This window comes from Pteropus vampyrus, unplaced genomic scaffold, assembly GCF_000151845.1.
Source record: "Pteropus vampyrus isolate Shadow unplaced genomic scaffold, Pvam_2.0 Scaffold145, whole genome shotgun sequence".
NCBI lineage: Eukaryota > Metazoa > Chordata > Mammalia > Chiroptera > Pteropodidae > Pteropus > Pteropus vampyrus.
The window spans coordinates 28,248-48,048 of NW_011888926.1; the positions used below are offsets into that span (position 1 = coordinate 28,248).

Here is a 19,801-nt window from a genome sequence, read left to right on the forward strand (position 1 = left end):
GTAGCTGTGTCACACTCTGTGCCTGCTTCCGGATTCCCCAGAGGACCTAGGTGTGGCCTCCAGGTCTGCCGAGGGCCTTGGGCCGTTCCCCAGCCTCTGGATTTCATTTCCAGGCCCGTCCTGGAACTGAGGAAGGTGTCCGGGGCAGCGTCCGCCATCTCTGCTGGGCCCCCACTCTCTGCTCTTGCCTTCCAGGACCTCGTGACGATGGTGGAGCAGTTGGCCAGATTTCTGGGAGTGTCCTGTGACAAGGCCCAGCTGGAGGCCCTGATCGAGCACTGCCACCAGCTGGTGGACCAGTGCTGCAACGCCGAGGCCCTGCCCGTGGGCCGGGGTACGCGCCGGGCCGCCCCCGCCCCCCTTCCTCTGCCTTGGGTCCCCTCCCTGCAGGTGTTCGTTGTCCCCCACTTCAGTGCCCCGCTGCCCTGCGTCTCACTCCTCCAGGGCACCTGGAAGCTGGGCCGTCGATGGCCCGGTGGAGTGCCCTCGACTGCTGTGTGCCCTGTTTCGAGCACGTGGTGTTTTAGTTTACAGGAGTGGCGGCTGGGATGTTTCAGTTTCCGTGGGCAGGATGTTTTCATGCAGGTGCCATCCCAGATGGCCCCACAGAGCAGAGCTGCGGAGGGGTTTGGGGCTGTGAAATTTCGAAGCTCACAGCACGCAGATGGATTCCTCAGCCTTCAGCTGGCTCGTGGGAGAGTTGATGATGCGGGTGGGGGTGGGTCCCCATGCGAGGGGGCGCCGTTTTCCCGCACCCCAAGTGGGTGCTGGCTACACAGGTAAGGACTTTCCCTGCCCAGGGAGGGAGGGTGTGAGCAGGAAGTGCAGGCCTCCCAGGGGGTCGGCCGCACTGGCATCAGACAGCAAGGCTGGAGCCAGCTCCCGGCAGCAGAAGCCGTTTCTTGGGTGTGAGGCAATTTGAGATGGGAGGAGTCCTCACGGCCACCCGGGCTGCTCCCGTGTCCTCAGAGGCTGCCTGACTGTATGGAGCTCAGGCGTGAAAACTCCCTGGGTCCCCAGGGGTGGTGTGTAAACCACCCTTTTGGTGAGAGCGACCCCCCTGTGACCCCTGGTGGTGTAGACCTGAGGTCGGTTCCCAGCTGGGTGAATCTGGAGCTTGCCCAGGTGACGAGAGGGCTCGAAGGTGGCGGGGGGTGAGGGGGAGGCGTGCAGAGAAGCCAGTGGCTCTGCAGCCCGGCTCAGATGCACAGGGAGGTACCTGGGCAGGGACAGGGGGCCGGGCCGCCTCACAGCTACATCCCGGGGGAGTGCCTTAGCCAGGCCTCTGAGCTTAGGCTCTTTATTTGTCCTCTTAGAAGGGCTGATCATGGCCGCCACGTGGCTGACGGCCGTTCTGAAGGTCAGGTGGACAGTGCCTTCCCAGAAAGGCAGAGCGGTCACCTCTTCCAGGAAGAAAACAAAAATACCTCACAATTTATTTCCTGGCTGCATTCTCACAAATATTTATGATTTACAATTTATTTGCTCTATTTTAGTTTTGCTTTTGCTGTGTTTTGTTATCCTTGGGTGTGACCTTCTCCAAAATACCCGTTTCGGTTCATTCGTGTGGTAAAGAAGTGTCGAGAACATACTGCGCGCCATATGCCCCTTCTGGTGTGTTTGCTTTGTCATTGTTCACCTTGGTTTCGCTTTGTTTCAGTTTGATTTTGTTTTCTTTTAGCACATTGCCTCTTTGCTCGGAAGACCTTCTTGCGTTGGTGAGATGCAGGGCTTTGAGTAGCCAGCTGCATTGCTTAAATTTGATTCATGTCACAGCATAAATTGCACTGTCTTGATTCCAAATCCTAAACCAGGTGGGTGACTCCTTTGACGAGCTCTCGGCTGCCTCAGCTGAGAAAAATAATCATGGGAAAATAAAATAGTATGATTGCTTTAGAAGCTTCTCATTCTGTCCTTTAGGTGTCATTCACGAGTAGCAGAACAGTTTCTCTTGTTTCCTTCCTCTCCCGCACTGACATATAATTTTCATTACCGAGGAGAAATCCTTGTCACGTCGAATACGTTAGCTCAGCATTTGCAGGGTTGTGGTTTCGTACCTGAGGACGAGGACGACTGTCACTAATAGGGCTGACGGAGGGAGACAGACGCCAGAGCCAGGGCTCTGATCTCAGACGTGTTGACAGCGAAAGGAATCCTGAGCGAGCATTTCTGTCCCCGAGGCCGTTACTGGAAAGCACGGTGACAGGGCTCCGGGCGGCGGGCCCCCAGCTCCCAGGGCTGAGAGGTCAGCGGCCCCACTCCTGACATCTTCATGGTGGCCCTTAGCATTTGACTCATCCTGCTGCAGACTTTGTCATGAATGCACAGTGCGTGGGTCCAGCAGTTCGGGGTCGTTTTGAGCTCTGCCCCTTGCCCCCTAAGCCTGCGTGAACATCAACCCGCAGGCCCCATGCCCCGCACATCTCAGGCGAGCTGGCAGTTTTTGGCCGGCCTCCCGAGCTGCAGCCCTGCCTGGCTCAGTGTTGAGGCGGGGCCTGCTTGCTGCCACACTCGCTTGGCATCAGGTCACAAAAGCTGGCTTACCCGGCGACTGTTCGTTCCTCCGCGAGGTCACGCAGGTGGGCTTCTCAGATCTTCCCCCTTGACCCCGTCAGGAGGCTTCCTGCTCGCCCATAAAATGTTCTGTCTTTTCGGATGATTTTTTTTTTTTTTCCTTTTCAAATTCTCCAGAAGCAAATGCTGCCTTGGTGGAGCTGTTGAGCTGTGTTGAGCTGGCATGGAGGCCCCCACGCCACGTGGTGCCAGGGCAGTGGGCCCGTTCCACAGGCACTGTCCACCCTCCGGGTGTGGAAAGTCACCGCCCTGTGCCCGGCACTGGGGTCCAGCAGTGAACAGGGGGAGGGACACCAGGACGACAGGCTTAGAGAACCTGGTTCAGCTTGTCTGTAGTTCAGATAGCCTGCCCTGTCCCCATAGGCCAAATTCGGAGGGTCCGGGATAGATCTGGAGCCTTCCAGGTCAGTTTTGAGGCTTCCTGTGGCTCGGCAGCCGGCAGCCCGGCTTCAGCAAGTGTCCTCGTTTGTGTTTCAGGGAGGGTCGGGCTGTGGAAGGACATCTTCACCGTCTCCATGAACGAGAAGTTCGATCTGGTGTACAAGCAGAAGATGGGGAAGTGCGACCTCACGTTTGACTTTTATTTATAACAACAGCCATGGCACGCCTGCATGCTCACAGTGCCCAGACACGTCTAGCTACAAGTCCCCTAGGCGCTCATTTGTGACTCGTTGGACAAACCCAGACACGGTGAAAATGGCGGGGGGGTGGGTGCAGAGGCCGGAGGAGGTGCGGTGGCTTCTGGTCCCGAGCAGCCGTCTAGCCTTTGGAGTTTAAAGTCTCTACATGTCTGATTACAAACATAAAGGTTGCAGTTCTGACGGCCGGTTCCATAAGTTTAAAGTCTGTAACATACGCAACTGGAATGTCTGCGTTCTCCAACCCCGCGTTATTTATTGTGTTTTATAGAGCTTTTCACTGGAAACCTAAATAAATGTCAGTAAACCAAATAAAAGTTCATTTCCGAGGGGACTCAGGAGCGAGCCACACCCCAACGGTAGAAAGATCTCAGGGCTGACTCTGTTTTTGTAGTTTCTCCTGTAAGGCTCGGCCACCCCGCGCTCACCGGTTCTCCGGGTCAGGTGGGGCGGGAGGCCGGCCCCCGATGGAGGCGAGTTCTCTGTCAGCTCCCGAAATAAAGCGGGAAACTGTTCCCAAGGGCCTTCCAGACCCGGCTACCGAGGGACCCGCCACCGGCCCCTGGGGAGAGCACGGAGGCCAGCGACGGGCGGACAGCGGATGCTGTGGCGGGAGCGTCCTCCGCAGAGACGCCGAGTGAGCGCGGAGTTGCGTCTTCGCTCTGCCGTCTCGCTTCGTTGCCTGGAGCGGGAGCCTGACGCTGCTGGGGGGCGGGGGCAGACGCCGCGTGTGGATGTCTGGAGCTCCGGGCCTTGGCCCGGTGTCGCCGCGAACCCGAGGGGCTCAGGCACGGGAGCGCCGCGGTGCAGGGAGAACCGCTGCGCGGGTCCAGTGCCGTTCCACACAGGCCGCGTTGGCCGCCCAGGCTTTTCCCCTGCACGCCCCGCACCTCAGTTTGCCTGGGGGAGCAGAGGCGACGTTCTCATTGCTCTCCTCCACCCCACTTCGTTTTCTGGCCCCCGTTTGGCTGGAGAGGTGGTGGAGGGTGCCTGGGCGAGCAGCCTGTGCGCGTGTCACCGCCGTCGTGGGACCCGGCTGGTCTCGGGAATTGCCGTGGCTGAGAAGTGCCCAGGGGTGGCCAGGGGCGTGTCTTCGGAAGGGTCCAGATGCTCATGTGCTGTTTGAGGGAGAGCGGCTGGGACGGGGTGGGTGGCCTGGGGGGGTTGGGGGGCTGGGCAGCACCTTTTCTGTGTATCCGTGAGGGCGGCTGCTTTGTGTGAAATTTCCTTTCTATTTTTCTATTTTTAGTACTGTACGGATGTTACTGAGCACCACACGTGATGTTCCTGTGCTTGCTTGCATCTTTAATAAAGACCCGTCCCGTGCCTTGTGTCGAGCGTGTGCTGACAGGTGGAGGGGCCCCACATGGTCCCCTCAGCACTGCAGGAGTGTGCACCCTGCTGACCCCCCATCCCTGGGGCTGACCGCACGGGGTCACAGGCCTGTGTCACGTTCGGCTGGTTTACCCTGGTTCAGACGCTCCACCTCGCTGTTTGTTCACTTTTGAGATCTTTGATGAGCCGAAATGAAAGGAAGGGTGGGGAGAAGCGGAAAGCAAGGGGGAGATTTGGGGTGCCGGTGTCTCGGGCCTCTGCCTTAGGAGGCTGCATTATCCACATGGCAGCCCGTGGGGTGGTGGACATCACATCTCACTGTGAAGTCCGAAGTCCGTCTTCCCCGTCCCTCACGAGGGAAAGTTCGGGACACAATGTTCTCAGATCGAGCTTTTTTCTTTCCGATGGACCGGTTCCTTTAAGTCTCTGGGATCTGGAATTACCCTAGACCCCCGGTTAGTTTATGGACTATCCCAGAGGGTCCTCCCCCAAATCATTTATAAACCACCTAAAATGAGAAAATCGAGGTAAAGGCAGTGAAGCAGGAAGCATGGAAGGCAGTGCCCCGTCTTCGAGTACCGAGTTGTGGAGTGCTGCCTCTGGCCCTGCCTAGTCGGCACTTCACGCCCTGGATGCGCCCGTTCAGCAAACACCTGACCCCTCCCTGTGCCAGGCGCTGCTGTGGGTGCTGGGGAGACAGGCAGAAAAGGCGCGGCCTCCTGGTGCTCACAATGGTGGAGGGCAACGTGGTCGTCACAGAACCTTTTTGAAACACTCCCCTGGCTGCTTTGTGAGTAGCCTGCAGGCTGGGGCTGAGGGGGCTGTTCCCCTGGTGCGTGACTCAGAGCCCTCGATGAGAGGCTGACCCAGCCATCTTCTGACCCAGCAGTCTGGCTCCGTGTTGACGGAAGCGTGTGGGGACTGGCGTCTGGTTCCTGCCTTGTGGAAGGTGGAAGGATGGGGCGGGGTAGCTGCATTCCACAGCAGGTGGGATTTGAGTAGGGCCAGGAGGGCGAGGGAGACCTTGGCAGGTTTAAGTCTTCAGCTGTAGGATTCCTGGAGATCAGGGCCCATGACAGGAGCCCCTGCTGCCTGGCCTGGCTCCACAGACCAGTGAGACCCCAAAAAGGATTTGGGGGACCGTCATAGGGTTTTACTCCCAAACATCTCCTCACCAGGCTGGGATTGTCTCTGGGCTCCCTGCCTGGCTCTGACAATGCTACTTGGAACCCTCCACGTGCCCAGTTTCTTCCCCTGAGGATGAGGATGGCCTTCCCACCTAAGCAGGTAAGTCACTTAATTTCTCTGATCCAGATCACAGTGTACCCAGTGGAGATAATCTTCGCCCTGCTCACTCCATAGCGTGGTCATAACAAAAGAAATGGCTTTCGAAGCACAAATAAAACCCACCAGGGTCGTCTGTTCCCAGCCCTGCTGGCGAGCGCCCTCTAGCGGCCACATCAGACTTGACAGCTTCGTAGTTGACAGTTGAGAAGTCCCTGCTGGCTGATGTCGCCCTCTGGACTGCAGCAGATACAGACGGAGACCTGCAGGCCTTGTCCTGCGAGGTCCCTAGTGTGGGACACGTTTATCCAGCTTTCAGCGAGCCGACTGCTCTCTGCAATGGGTTGGGGAGACGTCGGTGTCCATCCTTTCTGTAGAGTTTGGCCCCAGCTCCACCCATGGGACATGGTCTTCCACGCTTCCTTGCAGAAGCAGCCTTTTCAGACTGGGCTGGCACCTTGGCAGATGGTCCAGGCTTGCCCAGCCGGAGAGCACCTTCTGACATCCTGATGGCTGGGCGTCTGCCCCTGACAAGCTCGCCACCTCCCGGGACAGCCATCCTGTGGCTGGCAGTCCTCTCTGGCCACTCGTGCAGCCCCCTGCCCCAGGCCAGGGCTGCCTTCCACTCTGGACTCCCTCACCTGTGCTGACCAGCCCTGCCTCCACCTGGTGAACAAATCCCTCCACTCCCCCAGCACCCCCTGCTTTTCCCTCTCTTCCCACTTGCCTCACTGCTCTGCAGGTGTCCCCCTCCCTGTGGGGGGACAGTGACACCCCGAGAGCAGAGCCGTGCTGTCAGCCTTTTCCTAGGCTTGAGTTTGGTATGTCATCAGCGCCTAATCATTGCTGAGTGAGTGGCATCTTTCATCGTTACAGTGGATTCCATTTTTCCCGAAACCACCTGCCCTGTACCATCTATGCACTGCCTGCCGGCTCTGCCCCTGGAGGCTGTATTTTCCCAGAAGAGACCCAGGCTGGTGTCCTCCCGCCTCCCCCTGACCCACGGCTCCGTGCCTTTGCCCTATTCCACAGTCTTCCTGTCAGCGCCCCTGGTCACTTGTGTTCTTCTCCCCATCTGAACACGTTTCCCGGCGAGTCTCTGGCTCCCCTGACCTGGGTGAACCCACGGGACAGACTGCGTTTCTGGTGCCCTTCCTGCCCCTGCTCTCCCTCCGTCCCAGAGGAGCTGATGAAGTGAGGGAGACTGAACTTTGAGCCCGTGATGGACTTTGCCAGCAAGGGCTAAGAGAATTAGTCACAGAAACGCTTGTCACACAGCTTGGGCCTGCATCGCCATCTCCAAGGCGCGCTGCTCCTTTGCCAAATCTACACATCAAATGACAATTTGATTCTCACACTTGGATCCCTGTAAGCTAGTTGGCACCGGATGTCTGAGCTGCAGTCTCTAAACCTGTCCCCTCGCTATTGACGGAAGGAGTCTGTGCTCCGTTAAAATCATTCCTTAAAAACTGGAGAATGCTAAATGTGTCCAAAATATAAAAAGCAACCAGAAAATGCATTTTATCCTCTTTAAAGTTGTGATCTTTACATAAATCCGTGCTGTTGGGCAAGTCATAAAATTTGCGAGCGAGGTCATTTCTGCAGGAGGAAAGATCCCCATCCAAGCCACCAAGACACTCTGCTCTGTACATCCTCAAAAAACAAGTGAATTGGTTAAAATCTCTTTTTTTCCCTTAGTGTTCCTGTCTCTCAGTTCCCCTCTTTACATTCCATAGTATGTGCGATTTCCAGAAAACTTTTTTTTTTTTTTTTACTTAAATACAGTCAGTAGCTTAGAGCTCATCTCACTCTGTTCAAGAAGAGCTGGTTGTTTGGGCCTCTGGGTCCCCCTCAGGCTGTCACCTTGCCTGGATTGCCATTCCCCCAGTTCAACCCGGATTACAGGGAATTAGGCTTTAAGCTCATGGTCTCCAAGAACCCCCTGAGGTCTCCCTCCTCCTCTCTCCGCTGCTGGGGGTGGGGGCCACTGCTGTGCCGCTTGTCCCATACCCGGGACCCAGGTGACCACCTGCTTCTTGAGGCCACTGTCAGTGAAGCGTCACTGACTGGAACTTCTCCACGGTCTGCTGGAGTCGGCCTACCTGACCACCTCGAGGGCCGCAGCCTCTGCAGGCCCAGCCCTTGTCACCTGCTTCCCGGCCCACTCTGGCTTGGCCGCATTGCTCATCCACGGCCCTGACTTACACGCCTACCGTTCTCTTCCCTGAATTTGGTGGCCCCTTTTTGCCCTCTGGGAAAGTCCCTGTTGTTTCTAAGCGCTGCCAGTCCTTATCCACCACCCACTTCCACTTGGCCTTGAAACTCAATCTCCACGAGGCCATCCGGGTTTAACCCTAGCTCGGTAGTGCTGCTGTCCTGTAGGGACCTAAGCTTCCGCTCCATTTTTATCGAAGACGGTGGGGTTGTCAGTTAAGGCAGACAGACAGATTTTCAAAGGCTGGTGGCGGCCTCTGTCCTGGGTACCCCGCCCCCCCCCGCACTTGGGGCTCTCCAGAGAGGGAGGAGGAAACCCAGAGGATGAGCGGCTGGTATGTCCCCACTTCTGCCACAGGATGCAGCCTCGGGTGCCTCCTTAGAATGGGACTGTGCCAGGAGTTAGAGCCTCAGATTCTGAAAGAGTAATAATTCTCTGTGGCAGTATAGTTACAAAAACATTTTGTAACTGTTGTCGAGTTTCCTTTCCAAAGTATCCGTTTTCAGCCCCAAGTAGACTGTAAGTAGAGACGGGGCCTCATTCATCACTCTGTCCTCATACTGCTTAGCACAGCGCTCTGCTCCTATCAGGCGATCAATAAATGCTTGTTACCTAACTAAAGGCAAATTAAATGCTAACCAGCACTAATTACAAGCTGTTACAAGATCCTGGCTCTCAGCGAAGAGAATTACCCGTGATTGTCAGGGGTTTTGCTAGCTGCCTGGGTGTACGAAACATGAAATGCTTTTCTAACTGCTTCTTTAGTCCGGGGTGGGGGCCGCTTCTCCTAAGATCACTGCACCACATTGTTCAGAGGGCAGGATTCCTTAAAAGGCCAAATGCCAGGGTTCTACACTATGGAATCTCGCGCAGGACCAAAGCGAGTGGATTTTGATTCCTGTTTCCGGGGAAGGAGACAACCAGTAATTATTAAGGAAAATTAGGAGCTTAGCAGCATTTTTGCCCACTAAAGGGCCATGAGGACATGTGAAGGTGCTGCGTGCGTTGAGCCAGTGCAGAGGCTCTCAACGTGTGATCCCAGATGAGGTACGAAAATGGCGCTGTTTACAAATGATAATCAATTGTTTGTAGTGACAGTGTTAAAATGTGCAAGTTAGATTTTGGCTGATTGAACTAAAACGAGCAGCTGTGTCATCTGTCAAGGTAACTATCTGAGAACAAAAGCATCTATTTTAGTAAAGAAAAAATAGCCACGGGAGCTTTTCCAAAAGAGCTACTTATATCTCATTTATTTAAATTTTTTTTCTCCTAAGACGGCCTCACAGAGTCTCCATTTTATGAGGCCACCAAAAAGACAGCACTCAGAGAAATCTCAGCTCGCAGATTTCCAGGATAGTCTCAGCTTCTGTTTAGATGCATATGCGTCTGTGTCATGTGTTTGTTCTCCGTTCAGTCTTTTTTTAATAGACGAGGCCGAAAACAGTACTTAACTTTTTAGGGGTTAATCAGTTCCTGCTGTCTGTTTCTTCACATGGAGGCATAATTTCCATGTATAACACCATTATTGATTACTGTGATATAATTGCAGGCTTGACTCTAGACCCCAGTCTCCTAGGTGTACAGACTGTGGTATAAGTACTCAAAACGTGGAGGGTGGGACACAGCTCTCCACGATCCCCGAGTTTCTACCTGATTACGGAGGGAATGAGCTGTCTCTTGGATATCATAAGGGTAAAAATATTTCCCCCAACTTCCCATGGCTTGCATCTTTCAATCATCATCAGAGGTTTTGAGCAGCAGATTCCTGCAACGGGTGTAAGTAGCAGAGGCTGTAACAATTTCTGGGGCAGTGAGTTTTCCTGGTTTCAATGATGCCGAATGGTACCGTGGACAAGGTAATGGGTTCAGCCCTATTGAGAGTAGATTCACTATGGGGCAGCCAGGGGAACCGTCAGTTCTCAGAAGGTTTGGTCAAGGGAGACAACAGTCTCCCTCTTCAAACTCCTCTTTGGGGCCACTGTCACCTGACAGAACTCTGGTCCATTTGAACAGAGAGCAAAACTAATCTAATAGACTTATGGGCTGTCAGGACAATACACAAAAAGGTAAATTTAGGTTTTTACAAAAAAAAAAAATAACTCTTCACACGCAAGTGATAAATTTCTAGGAGCAGGGAAAACACTTTGGAGTAAAGGTGTTCTTCAGGGAAAAAAAATAAATACATGACAAAATCTCATGACAGACCGATCTAATCACTAGTCATTTAAATACATGGGGGAAATCCTTGTGTTTAAGGAAATACGCATGTATTTTTAGTTTCCCAATTCTGGGTTATGTTGACTCAATCATACGCTTTAATTGCTTCACTGTTGAGTTCAGGTCGGTTCAAAAGACATTTATTAAATCCCATGTTTGCTCACACAGCCAACTGTCAGGGTTTTTCACCTACAATTTTCCCTCAGAAAAAGTGTTACTAAAAAGAATTCTTGCAAAGACTCTCATGTAGCAGTTTGTTATCTCGGTTACTTTATTCCGAACAACGAATTATCCCAACTATTGCTGGTTTTGAACAAGAAGACCCTTGATGTAATGGGGGAGAGAAAAATTTAAGACAGATTTAGTAAATTCCTGGTATCGTGTCATTACATTTTTTAGTGCTGGATGTGTTTGCTGTTATTTAAAGTAGGTCTTCTAAAGTACAATAATACAATGAGATAATCCTAGAGATTACAAACAAATAGCCACAGAATGTATTTTTAAAAACAGTTATCTTAGTTTTATGTGAGTAGGTGCCTCTGGCTCAGCATCACGGAAAGAGAAGGGAAAACGGACAGAACAATATCTGAAGAGATACTGGCTGAAAATTTTCCAAAACCAATGAAAGACATTAAGGCACAGATTCAAGATATGCTACAAAATCGAAGCAGGATAAAGACAAAGAAAACCACACCGAGGCACACCTTAAAAATTCCCAGAGAAAAGACAGACACGTTGCTTTCAAAGGCATAACAATCACACAGATGGCCAACACTGCAACAGAAATGATGGAAGCCAGAACATAACCCAATGGCACCTTTAAGATGCTGAACAAAAAATAACTGCAAACCTGGAGTTCTATACTCGGGGAAAATATCCTTTAAAGTGAAAGCAAATAAACACATTTGCAGATAAATAAAAACGGAATTGATTCATCGCCAGCAGACTCACACTAAATACAGTTTCCTGTGTCATTTCTCCTGAAAACTGAAGGAACAAATAACAGTAACAGCAACAAAAATTCCACTCCTATATTCCCCCAAAATGAAGAGAGGGATTTGGATACTGTGTACTCCAGTGTTCCCAGTGGCATTATTCATAGTAGCGGAAAGGTAGAAACAACCCGCACACCCATCTAGCAGCAGATGAATGGAGAAACCTCTTGTATTTCCCATGATTTTTATTTTCCGTATTTCCTGATGCTTTGTCACCTTGAGGCCTTGCTAACACTGGAGTGACTGCACCTCCCAGGATTAGCCAATGCCTACAGAGGGTAAAGGACTTGCTGAAGTGATTTAAGCTAGCCAGTGCCGAACCTGCTGCCCCTGCCGTGCCTTTCCCTCCAACACCGCGGTTACAGACTCTGTCCACGTTTTGTCCTTATGAGGCAAGGGGCCGCGGGTGAGGCTACAGAGAATGGGTGAGGTTACAGGGTACGTCCTCTGGCGTTGGAACCAACAGGACTCACTGAAGGACTGGATGTTGAGGATGGCACAACGATCGTTACAGGATAACAACAAGGTTTCCTAGGTTAAGTGGTGCCACTTATTGAAATGGGTCAGAGTGAGGGAGGTCAGCGGACTGTGTGGGTGGCTGAAGTCCAAGGGGTCTCTGATACACACCCGTGGACGGGTCAAGGCTGAAATTAAGCATAAGAGCACTATCTAGGTCAGTCAGAGAGACCCTAATGTCCAAAGGCCATACAGAGGAGGAGAATGACCAATGGGGCCTGAGAATTAGATAGTTGGTGATTTAGGATGATCCCCAGGATTGTCCGATATTACAGAAGCTGAGAAGAATGAGTTTCAGGTAGGAGGGAATGATCCACTGGGTTGACTGCTGCTGAGAGGTCGAGTAAGCTAAAGTCAAGCATAAGTGAAAGATTTATGAAAATTGACCAAGTACCAAAGAATAATGGAGCCAAGCCTCTGGTAAGACTGATCGAGAGGGAATGATTACAGAAACAGAGACAGCATGTATAGACAACTCTACTGAGAAGTGGTTATAAGGGAGCAGAGAAATGGGGTGGCCACTAAAAAATAATAGTTTTAAAGATGTGAGATCCTAGAGTATGTTTTTAGAGGGATAGAAGGAGGGAGGGAGGGTGGGGGAGCGAGCAAGAGAGGGAGAGGGAATGAGATTGTTGGCTATTATGAGAGAGAGGCAATTGAGCTGAGCACTTTTGGTCTCGGGATCCATTTACGCTCTTGGAAAATATTGAGGGTCCCAAAGAGCTTTTGTTTTTGTGGGTTATATCTATCAATATTTACCATTTTAGAAAGTAAAACTGATAAGAAAAATTTTAAACATTTACTAATTCCTTTAAAATAACAATAAACCCCTTACATGTTAACTTTTTTATGACAAATACTTGCCCAAATAAAAACTAATGAAAAGGCAGTTTTATGTTTTTGAAAATCTCTTTAATGTTTGCTTAAGGGAAGACAGCTGGATTCTCCTATCTTCTTTTGTATTCAATCTGTTGCAGTATCACGCATGACGTAGCTTCAGAAATCCCTACTGTACGCTCCTTAGAAAATAAGAGTGAAAATGCAAGTAACATCTTAGTGTCAACTATAAAAGTTTTGATGATTATGGATTCTCTGAAAGGGTCTCAGGACCCCCAGGGGTTCCCAGACCACGCTTTGAGAACTGCTGACCTAAGCAATGAAATCCAAGAGAAGGCAAATGGAGATGCGATTCGGGTCACCCATGGAAGACTGGCCCCTGGGTTACTTACTGCCCCTCTCCCACAAGTGAGTGGTACACGGGGTGATATAGAGCATGGACTTGGGACCTAACCTGCGTGGGTTCTGACTTTGACTAGCTGTGTGTCCATGGATCCCCCTCCGTGCCTCGGTTTCCCATCTGCAAAGTGGGAGTAACCATAGCACCTACCTCATTGGGCTGTTATCAAGCTCAAAGCAGATCGAATGACAAGTAACACAGATGGGTGCCTGGCAAAGGGAAGTGGTCCCCAAGGGCCAGTGGCTCTTGCTCTTATTATTATTATTATCAACACGACTCATCGAACTTCCACTTGGCTTCCGAGTGTGGGCAAGAACCGGCTCATTTGGCGACTACCTACTGAACGGCCCCTAAGCGGTCGGAGCTAAGGCGACAGCAGCGGGAGAAGCAAGCTGGTCCCCTCTCCACGGGGCTCCCGGTCTCCTGGACGAGGCCAGCAGGTCACGACTGGACACGCCGGTGAGTTCGACAATCCCAGTCGCTACAAGTGCTAACATTTGGAAGGGCGTAGGGAGTGGTCCGGCTTTAGACGCGTTGCTCCCCCGTCCAGACGCCGGCCGGAGTGGGGACGCGTGGTCGCTCCTCCGGAGAGGACTGGCTTCCCCCAGACCACGCGGCTCCCAGCGGTTTGGTGCGACCAGTCCAACCGCCAGCTCGCGCTAAGGCCGCTTCCCAGAACCCCGATTCCGTGACACACGCCTTCAGGACAAATTCCCGCTCCCTCGGGACAGGACTCCCTGCGGAAGTTCCTTCCGTGGGGGCGGAGCCCCCGGCGCGGCCTGGCCACGCCCCCCCACCAGGCCGCAGTCGACTTGGCCAATCGGAGCTTGGCTTCTTGCCCCGTGCGGAGACACATTCTCCAATCGGCGAGTGCTGTCGTCGCTCGGGCAACGGCGTCCTAGAGACGCCGAGTGGGCCGGGCCTCCGCGGCCCGGTGGCCTGCAGGTCCCCGCGCGCGGGTGTGGCGCCACGAGGCGGAGAAAAGGAAGGGGCACGGGTAAGGCGGCGCGGCCTCGGCGCCGGGACCGCGGGCGCGAGCCGACGGGGTGGAGGAAGGCCCTAGCGGCGGGCAGCTCGGAAGGTCCCACAGCCCTGAGGCGGCGGCCGCCCACCGGGACACGGAGCTTCCCCTCCTGATCCCCGGTGTCAGGCCGGTGACGCGTTTTCTCGTTCATCGCGTGCGTGTGCCAGGCGCCGTTGTAGGCTCTGGGGCTACTGCGGTGAATAATAAGGTCCTGTTCCCATGGAGATGACGTGATATTTGGGGAAGACAGACTGCAAACGAACAACGTGGTGACATTTTTCTCCCTGGAGCTCTGAGGGTCCCATGGGAAATGTGTGGTAATGCCTTCAGTCACTCCGATTTAAGAAACGTTTCCTGTCTCTTATTTCATTTGCCCCCGCAGTAATCTTATGAATATCATTTAACTCCACCTTGCAGATGAGGACTTGAACCCTACGGGATGAAGGGGATTGTCCAAAATCACACACCTAGGAAGGTGCAGAGTCAGAATTCAAACTCAGCACTTCTGTCTCATGTCAAGGTCTCTGCACTTTCTAGCAGCACATTCTTCTTCCTCAGACGGCACAGAGTTATCCCCGCCTCCCTCAGAAGTTTTGTGAAATGTCCAGTCGCCCAGAGCTTATTTCAGACCGTGGGTAAATCACCACTTCACTTTCAAGAAGAGCGATTTAATACCGTTTCTTAAGTTATATGCACCCCTAAATGGCTGGTTTTACAGAAATGCTGCAAAAAAATATTTCGACTATGACCTACTGTAGTTCCTTCATCTCTTTTGTTCATTGTCTTCAATCCAACAAACATTTACTTGGCTAAATTCTGGGAATTCGAAAGCGAATCGAGCACGGGCCCTTTGATTATCTGTGAAAATATTTGCCTCCCATGCAACCTCGTTGCAAGCTTTAGGAGGGCACGAGTTTTATTTCTGTTACCCACACTTCCCCTTTCTCTCTGCCTTCATTTTAGTGCCTGGCTCACAGTAGGTGCTGGTAAATATTTGTCAAGCAATGCTTACCGGAGACTTTCAGTTTGCTCTCCAATCTTGTCTGCCTTTTTTTTTTTTTTTTTTGCTCTTTTCCAGCCATCCTCCTCTTTGCTCATGCTGTGATTCTCACAGCTGACTGGCACATGGAGACAGAACCACCTCCAGAAGGATGGTCCGTAGTCGAATGCCTGCCCAGAGCAGGAATCTCCTGGGAGGCCACTGGCTGTTAACAAGACAATCGCTTTAATAAAGCTTCTTTACAGGTGTGTATCGAGAGTGATCGTTTAAGGTTAGTAGACGGTGAGAGTCACCGAAGGTTTTCTTGGATGACTCCTTCCTTCCCCTCCCAGGCTGGAAAAATAAGCTGGATCGTATAGACGAGAAACCGAGTGAGACAGAAGTCTCTTTCTTCCTTGAAATACCACAAGTGAGATGACCTTTTCTAAAGTGTATTTATCTAATTATATAAATCGCACAATTATATAGATTGCATTCTCGTAATATTTAAATATTGATTCACTTTCAAACGCAGTGCTATCCAGGATATCCACACCATTTAGAAGAGCAGATGTAAAGGGAAGGGAGCTATTTGAGAAAACTCTGTGACTAGAGACAACATATGCACGCGATACCCTTCCAGTACTAACGAGCTTCGTTTCCACTTTTTTCTCTCAGCGTTGACCTTTCCTTTTACTGCTATTTCGTTCTGTTTGCGTCGTTTCAGGTGGCATTGTTATTTTTGCTCTCCATCCGTTTGCCTGCAGTTTCACTGCGTCTGGTGCCACAGCTAGGACCGTTACTGCCAGCTAATACTGAGCGATGTTCCAAGTTTGGGGCCTCGCATTTTTTTTCTATAATTGCTATTTATTTATTTATTTTTAGACGAGGCAACCCTTGGTTGACCTCACAGATTGCAAGGACCTTGTCAGCTTACAATCCCTTATTTTTTAATTTATTTAATTTATTTTTTATTTTTTTTCAATTTTTATTATTATTGTTTTTTTAACGCCTACAGCACCTGGTCTTCCTAGGTGATCTCCCATCTAAGTACTAACCAGGCTTGACCCTTCTTAGCTTTCGAAATCAGATGGGATCGGGCTTGTTCAGGGTGGCATGGCCGTGGACTGGGGCCTCACATTTTTTAAACTGAGTCCTCACCAGCTGCTTATGAAAAAGTACAGATACCATTCCCTTTTTATAGATGAGGCAACAGGGACGCAGAGCCGCTAAGTGGCTTCAAGGCAGAGTGTGGCTAGAAGCCACAATGGTAGAGTGTGGCTTCTACTCCATGACTGCCTCGTAATAGAACCTGTGTTCTTGACTAGTGTTCCAGCACTCTCAAAAATGTGTACACTCTGGACGTCCCACAAAAGCCTTGAGGTGACGTAAGAATACATATAAAATGGTAAAACAGAAACATGTAAATCAGGTTCATGAAAAATACAGATCAAATAGGAAAGTAACATTAGGATGAAAGAGTACTCAGATCGTCCATAATGGTTAATATAGTGGGAGCTTTAGCTATATTAATTTAGCTGGGAGCTTCTTGAACACAAGGAAAAAAATTTTTTTTAAAAAGAAAAAAAAGGAAGTTCATTTTTTACAGGCAAATAAGGCATTTTAAGTCTGGGGAAAAAAAGCTTTTCTAACACCTGGATCTAAAAGACAGTTCTCCCGGGGTTCATCACGAAGCTGGGGAGGGACTGATTACTGCTAAAGGACGAAGGCATAGGCTCAGCGTCTGCACCATTTCGAGAGAGAAAGTAGACTATTGCATTTGTATGGAATTTTTTGAAGTGAACGATTTTGAATAGTGATAGTTTTTTACTAACACCTTCTGAATTTTGTTTTCCCCCGGGAGTTCTAGATGATGTTATCCTGTCCCCTGGGTTAGTTCCATTCACTCGTTTGCTTATTTACCTACCAGTTATTCACTGAGCACCTGCCATATGCCAAGCCCTGTCTAGGCATTGAGGACACCGCATTGATGGTAACATCACTGTCCTGGTGCACCTGGTGCCTCCGCTTTGTCACTGTCTCCTGCTGGGGTTTTTCTGCACTGACTCTGGTTTGCCCTCCTCTGTTATCCTGTGATGACACCCAATACCTTATGCTGTAACCATCTACCTGCCTTCTGCCCTGGGCTCTGTCAGGTTTATCTTTCTGTATCTTCCCAGGACCTAAAATTAATAGCAGCTACCAAATAGTTCACATAGCCCATTGTGTGTCTGGCTGTTTAAATACATTATCTAGTATCCTTCGAGCCTAGCATGTGGCACTTAACTGTTTTGTGTCATTTACCCCTTGAGAAGCCGGTGAAAGCAGCATATTCTCTCTCTAGAAAAATCACCTCACACACAATTTTGCATTTCATCTCAAAGAGTTTAAAGACCTATGGAAGCACACACATGGACTTCGTCCCTAGATGCCAGGTTACGAATACTTGCTTTTAAAAGAAAGATTATTTCCATTTTGCAAATGAGCAAACCAGGTCAGGAGAAGGTTAATTAACTTGCAAGTTAGCATAGAAGATAGTGGAACCAGTCTAACTCCATACCTTCTTGATTCTAAGCCCTTTCTTTTTCCCACTGTAGATGCTCAATAAATGACTGAGTGAGCGTGTGGAAGGCTAAAAAGGGAACTTTATAGGGTGCGTGTCCCAAAATATAACAAAATGTCCATTTGGTATCAGAATAGACAAGAAGATTTTTCCCAAGTATTTGGATTTAACTGCCAAAATCTTTTGTGTTGCTTGCAACTTTTTCCAGTTTAGTCAAATGATAATTTTCCCCCCACGATACCAGTTCCAACAATTTTCGTTTCTGATGCCATTTCTGTTTGGCTGTGCACATTTTTTACTCTCGTGTTGAATTATGTTTTCTCTGGAAGCCAAGGCAGATGGATGGCACTTTTGTTATGATTCGGATATAAATAGCATCTGTTAAAAACTGGACATCAATACTTATCTGACGAAGAAATATGTCAGTGAAATAGCCTAATTGTGTTTCTGCCCGTGGTTAAGAAGTGTATTTGATAGTCTGTGACTTGGTGCTCGTTTGGGGGGCATTGGTTTTATCATTCTTGCTAATTTCTACTTTGCCAAGTTCTGAAGTAAACATGTTCATGGATGTCTTACGTTCTCTTTATTTAGAAAACCTAAGCTGAGCATGATGTAAAGCTAAGAATGACCTTGCTTGTGTTCAGAACATTGTTTAGCTTTCAGAACGAGGATAAAATTAGTGCCGGCTTCTCGTCCTCACAGTATTAGGTGTTGATGACTGTGGTCCACAAAGAGCGAAGACCAGAGCAGACTGCTCACCGTGCGCCAGGCCGAGCAGCAGGCGCTGTGTACAGAAAGATGAGTGTTGCTGATTCTTTCCACTCGAGGGGCTTACTGACTAGCAGGGGCCACAGATAAACAGCCAAGGGAAAATTCTAGAAGCAGAGAATCAAAGTGGAAATAGAGGTAGGACTAGGGAGATGGACTGGGAAGTATTAATACTTTGACTTTATACTTTATGTCCCCCCCACTCCCACCCCCCACCAGCCCCACAGCAAAGTAATAGAGTTACGGTAGCTTTGACTTTTGTGTCCTTCTCTTTTGTAATGAAATAGTTGGCAAAACAAAGCTATGAGACCAAGTTCTCTGCAAAGGCGTGGTTGGTTTCGTTTAAGGAGGATAGGAAGGCCTCACGAAGGGAGAGCTATGCCCTCGGTCTTGAAAGATGAATTCAAGTGCCCCAGGTGGGAAAAGAGGAAGGAAGTTCTAGCAAAAGCATGAACTAAAACGCAGAGGTGAGGAACCACGTGGTCTGTCCGGAGTACCATGTGAACGTGCAGCGTGCACGGAGCCACAGTACCTGGAAGAGTCACCTGGGTCAGGTGATTAATGACGTGAATGACTTTATGCCCTGGAGGAGTATTGCATGATTTTTTAAACATTAAAAAAAAAAAAGAAAAGAATTTTAGATTTATAAAAAAGTTGTAGAAAAGGACAGAAAGTTCCTGTGTGCCTTCAGCTTCTCCCGTCTTACGGAATAACCATAGTATGATGATCAGAACCATTTCACAGTGCTGGTAGCTAAGCTACAGACATTATCAGATTTCACCAGTTTTGACATGCATTCATTTTTTTCTTGCTTCAGAGTTCTATGAAATCCTAACACATGTATAGTTTCGCATTGCATGTTTTTAAGCCAGGGAAATAACATGACTGTATCTGTGCTTTAGAACGATAAATCCTGGCGGCCGAGGAGGATGGATCAGGGAGAGAAGTCAGAGGCCCGGAAGCGGTTTAGGGGGCTATTTCTTAATCCAGACGCATGAGGACGAACAGGGGCAGGGAACTTAGGGATGGAGGAGGCGGGGAGAGATTTAAGGGGTATTCTCCAAGTACTTGCGGACTGTGTAAGAGAGAAGTGGAGAACGAGGGCCGGGATTTCTACCCTATCAAGGTTCAGGAGCGGAAGCAAATTCATTCATTCACTCAGTAAGTTTGGACACTTCTGAACACTAGTCTGTGGCCTGGAATCTGGGGACGCCCGGAGACAAGCATTAGTTGAATACTCATACAAATAGATACAAACTTGGCTAAGGGCTTGAGGGACAGCAGAGGTCCTTGTGGAAGTGTGTTATGGGGCCCACCTAGTGTGAGCGTGTCAAGGTAGGCTCCCTGAAGAAGTGACATGTAAACCGAGATGTGTGACAGTGGTTCTCAGGAACTTGTCCACAAGGCAGAGTCTCAGGCCTCACCCCCCACCAAACTCCCACCCACCCTGGATCTA

General features: G+C 50.2%; 1 protein-coding gene, 1 long non-coding RNA gene and 1 pseudogene across 5 annotated transcripts in view; 2 read left to right on the forward strand and 1 right to left on the reverse strand.

The window, feature by feature from the left end:
- The window catches only part of SULT4A1 (sulfotransferase family 4A member 1), a 20,095-nt gene extending 16,515 nt beyond the window's left edge, over positions 1–3,580 (forward strand). Inside the window, exons 9-10 of the mRNA XM_023535894.1 lie at positions 5–334; positions 3,052–3,580. Of these exons, the coding sequence (XP_023391662.1) occupies positions 5–334; positions 3,052–3,164 (443 nt within the window). The 3' untranslated portion in view covers positions 3,165–3,580. The remainder of the gene's footprint in view (positions 1–4; positions 335–3,051) is intronic.
- Positions 3,581–13,912: 10,332 nt separating this feature from the next.
- LOC105298010 overlaps positions 13,913–19,801 on the forward strand; it is a 17,069-nt gene continuing 11,180 nt past the window's right edge. The window contains exons 1-3 of one of the 4 annotated variants that reach the window (XR_002782463.1): positions 13,919–14,008; positions 14,203–14,670; positions 15,114–15,280. This is a non-coding gene — a long non-coding RNA (uncharacterized LOC105298010). The other 3 variants (XR_002782464.1, XR_896393.2, XR_002782462.1) reach the window with 3 other exon arrangements.
- LOC111745063 lies at positions 16,024–16,142 on the reverse strand (annotated as a pseudogene).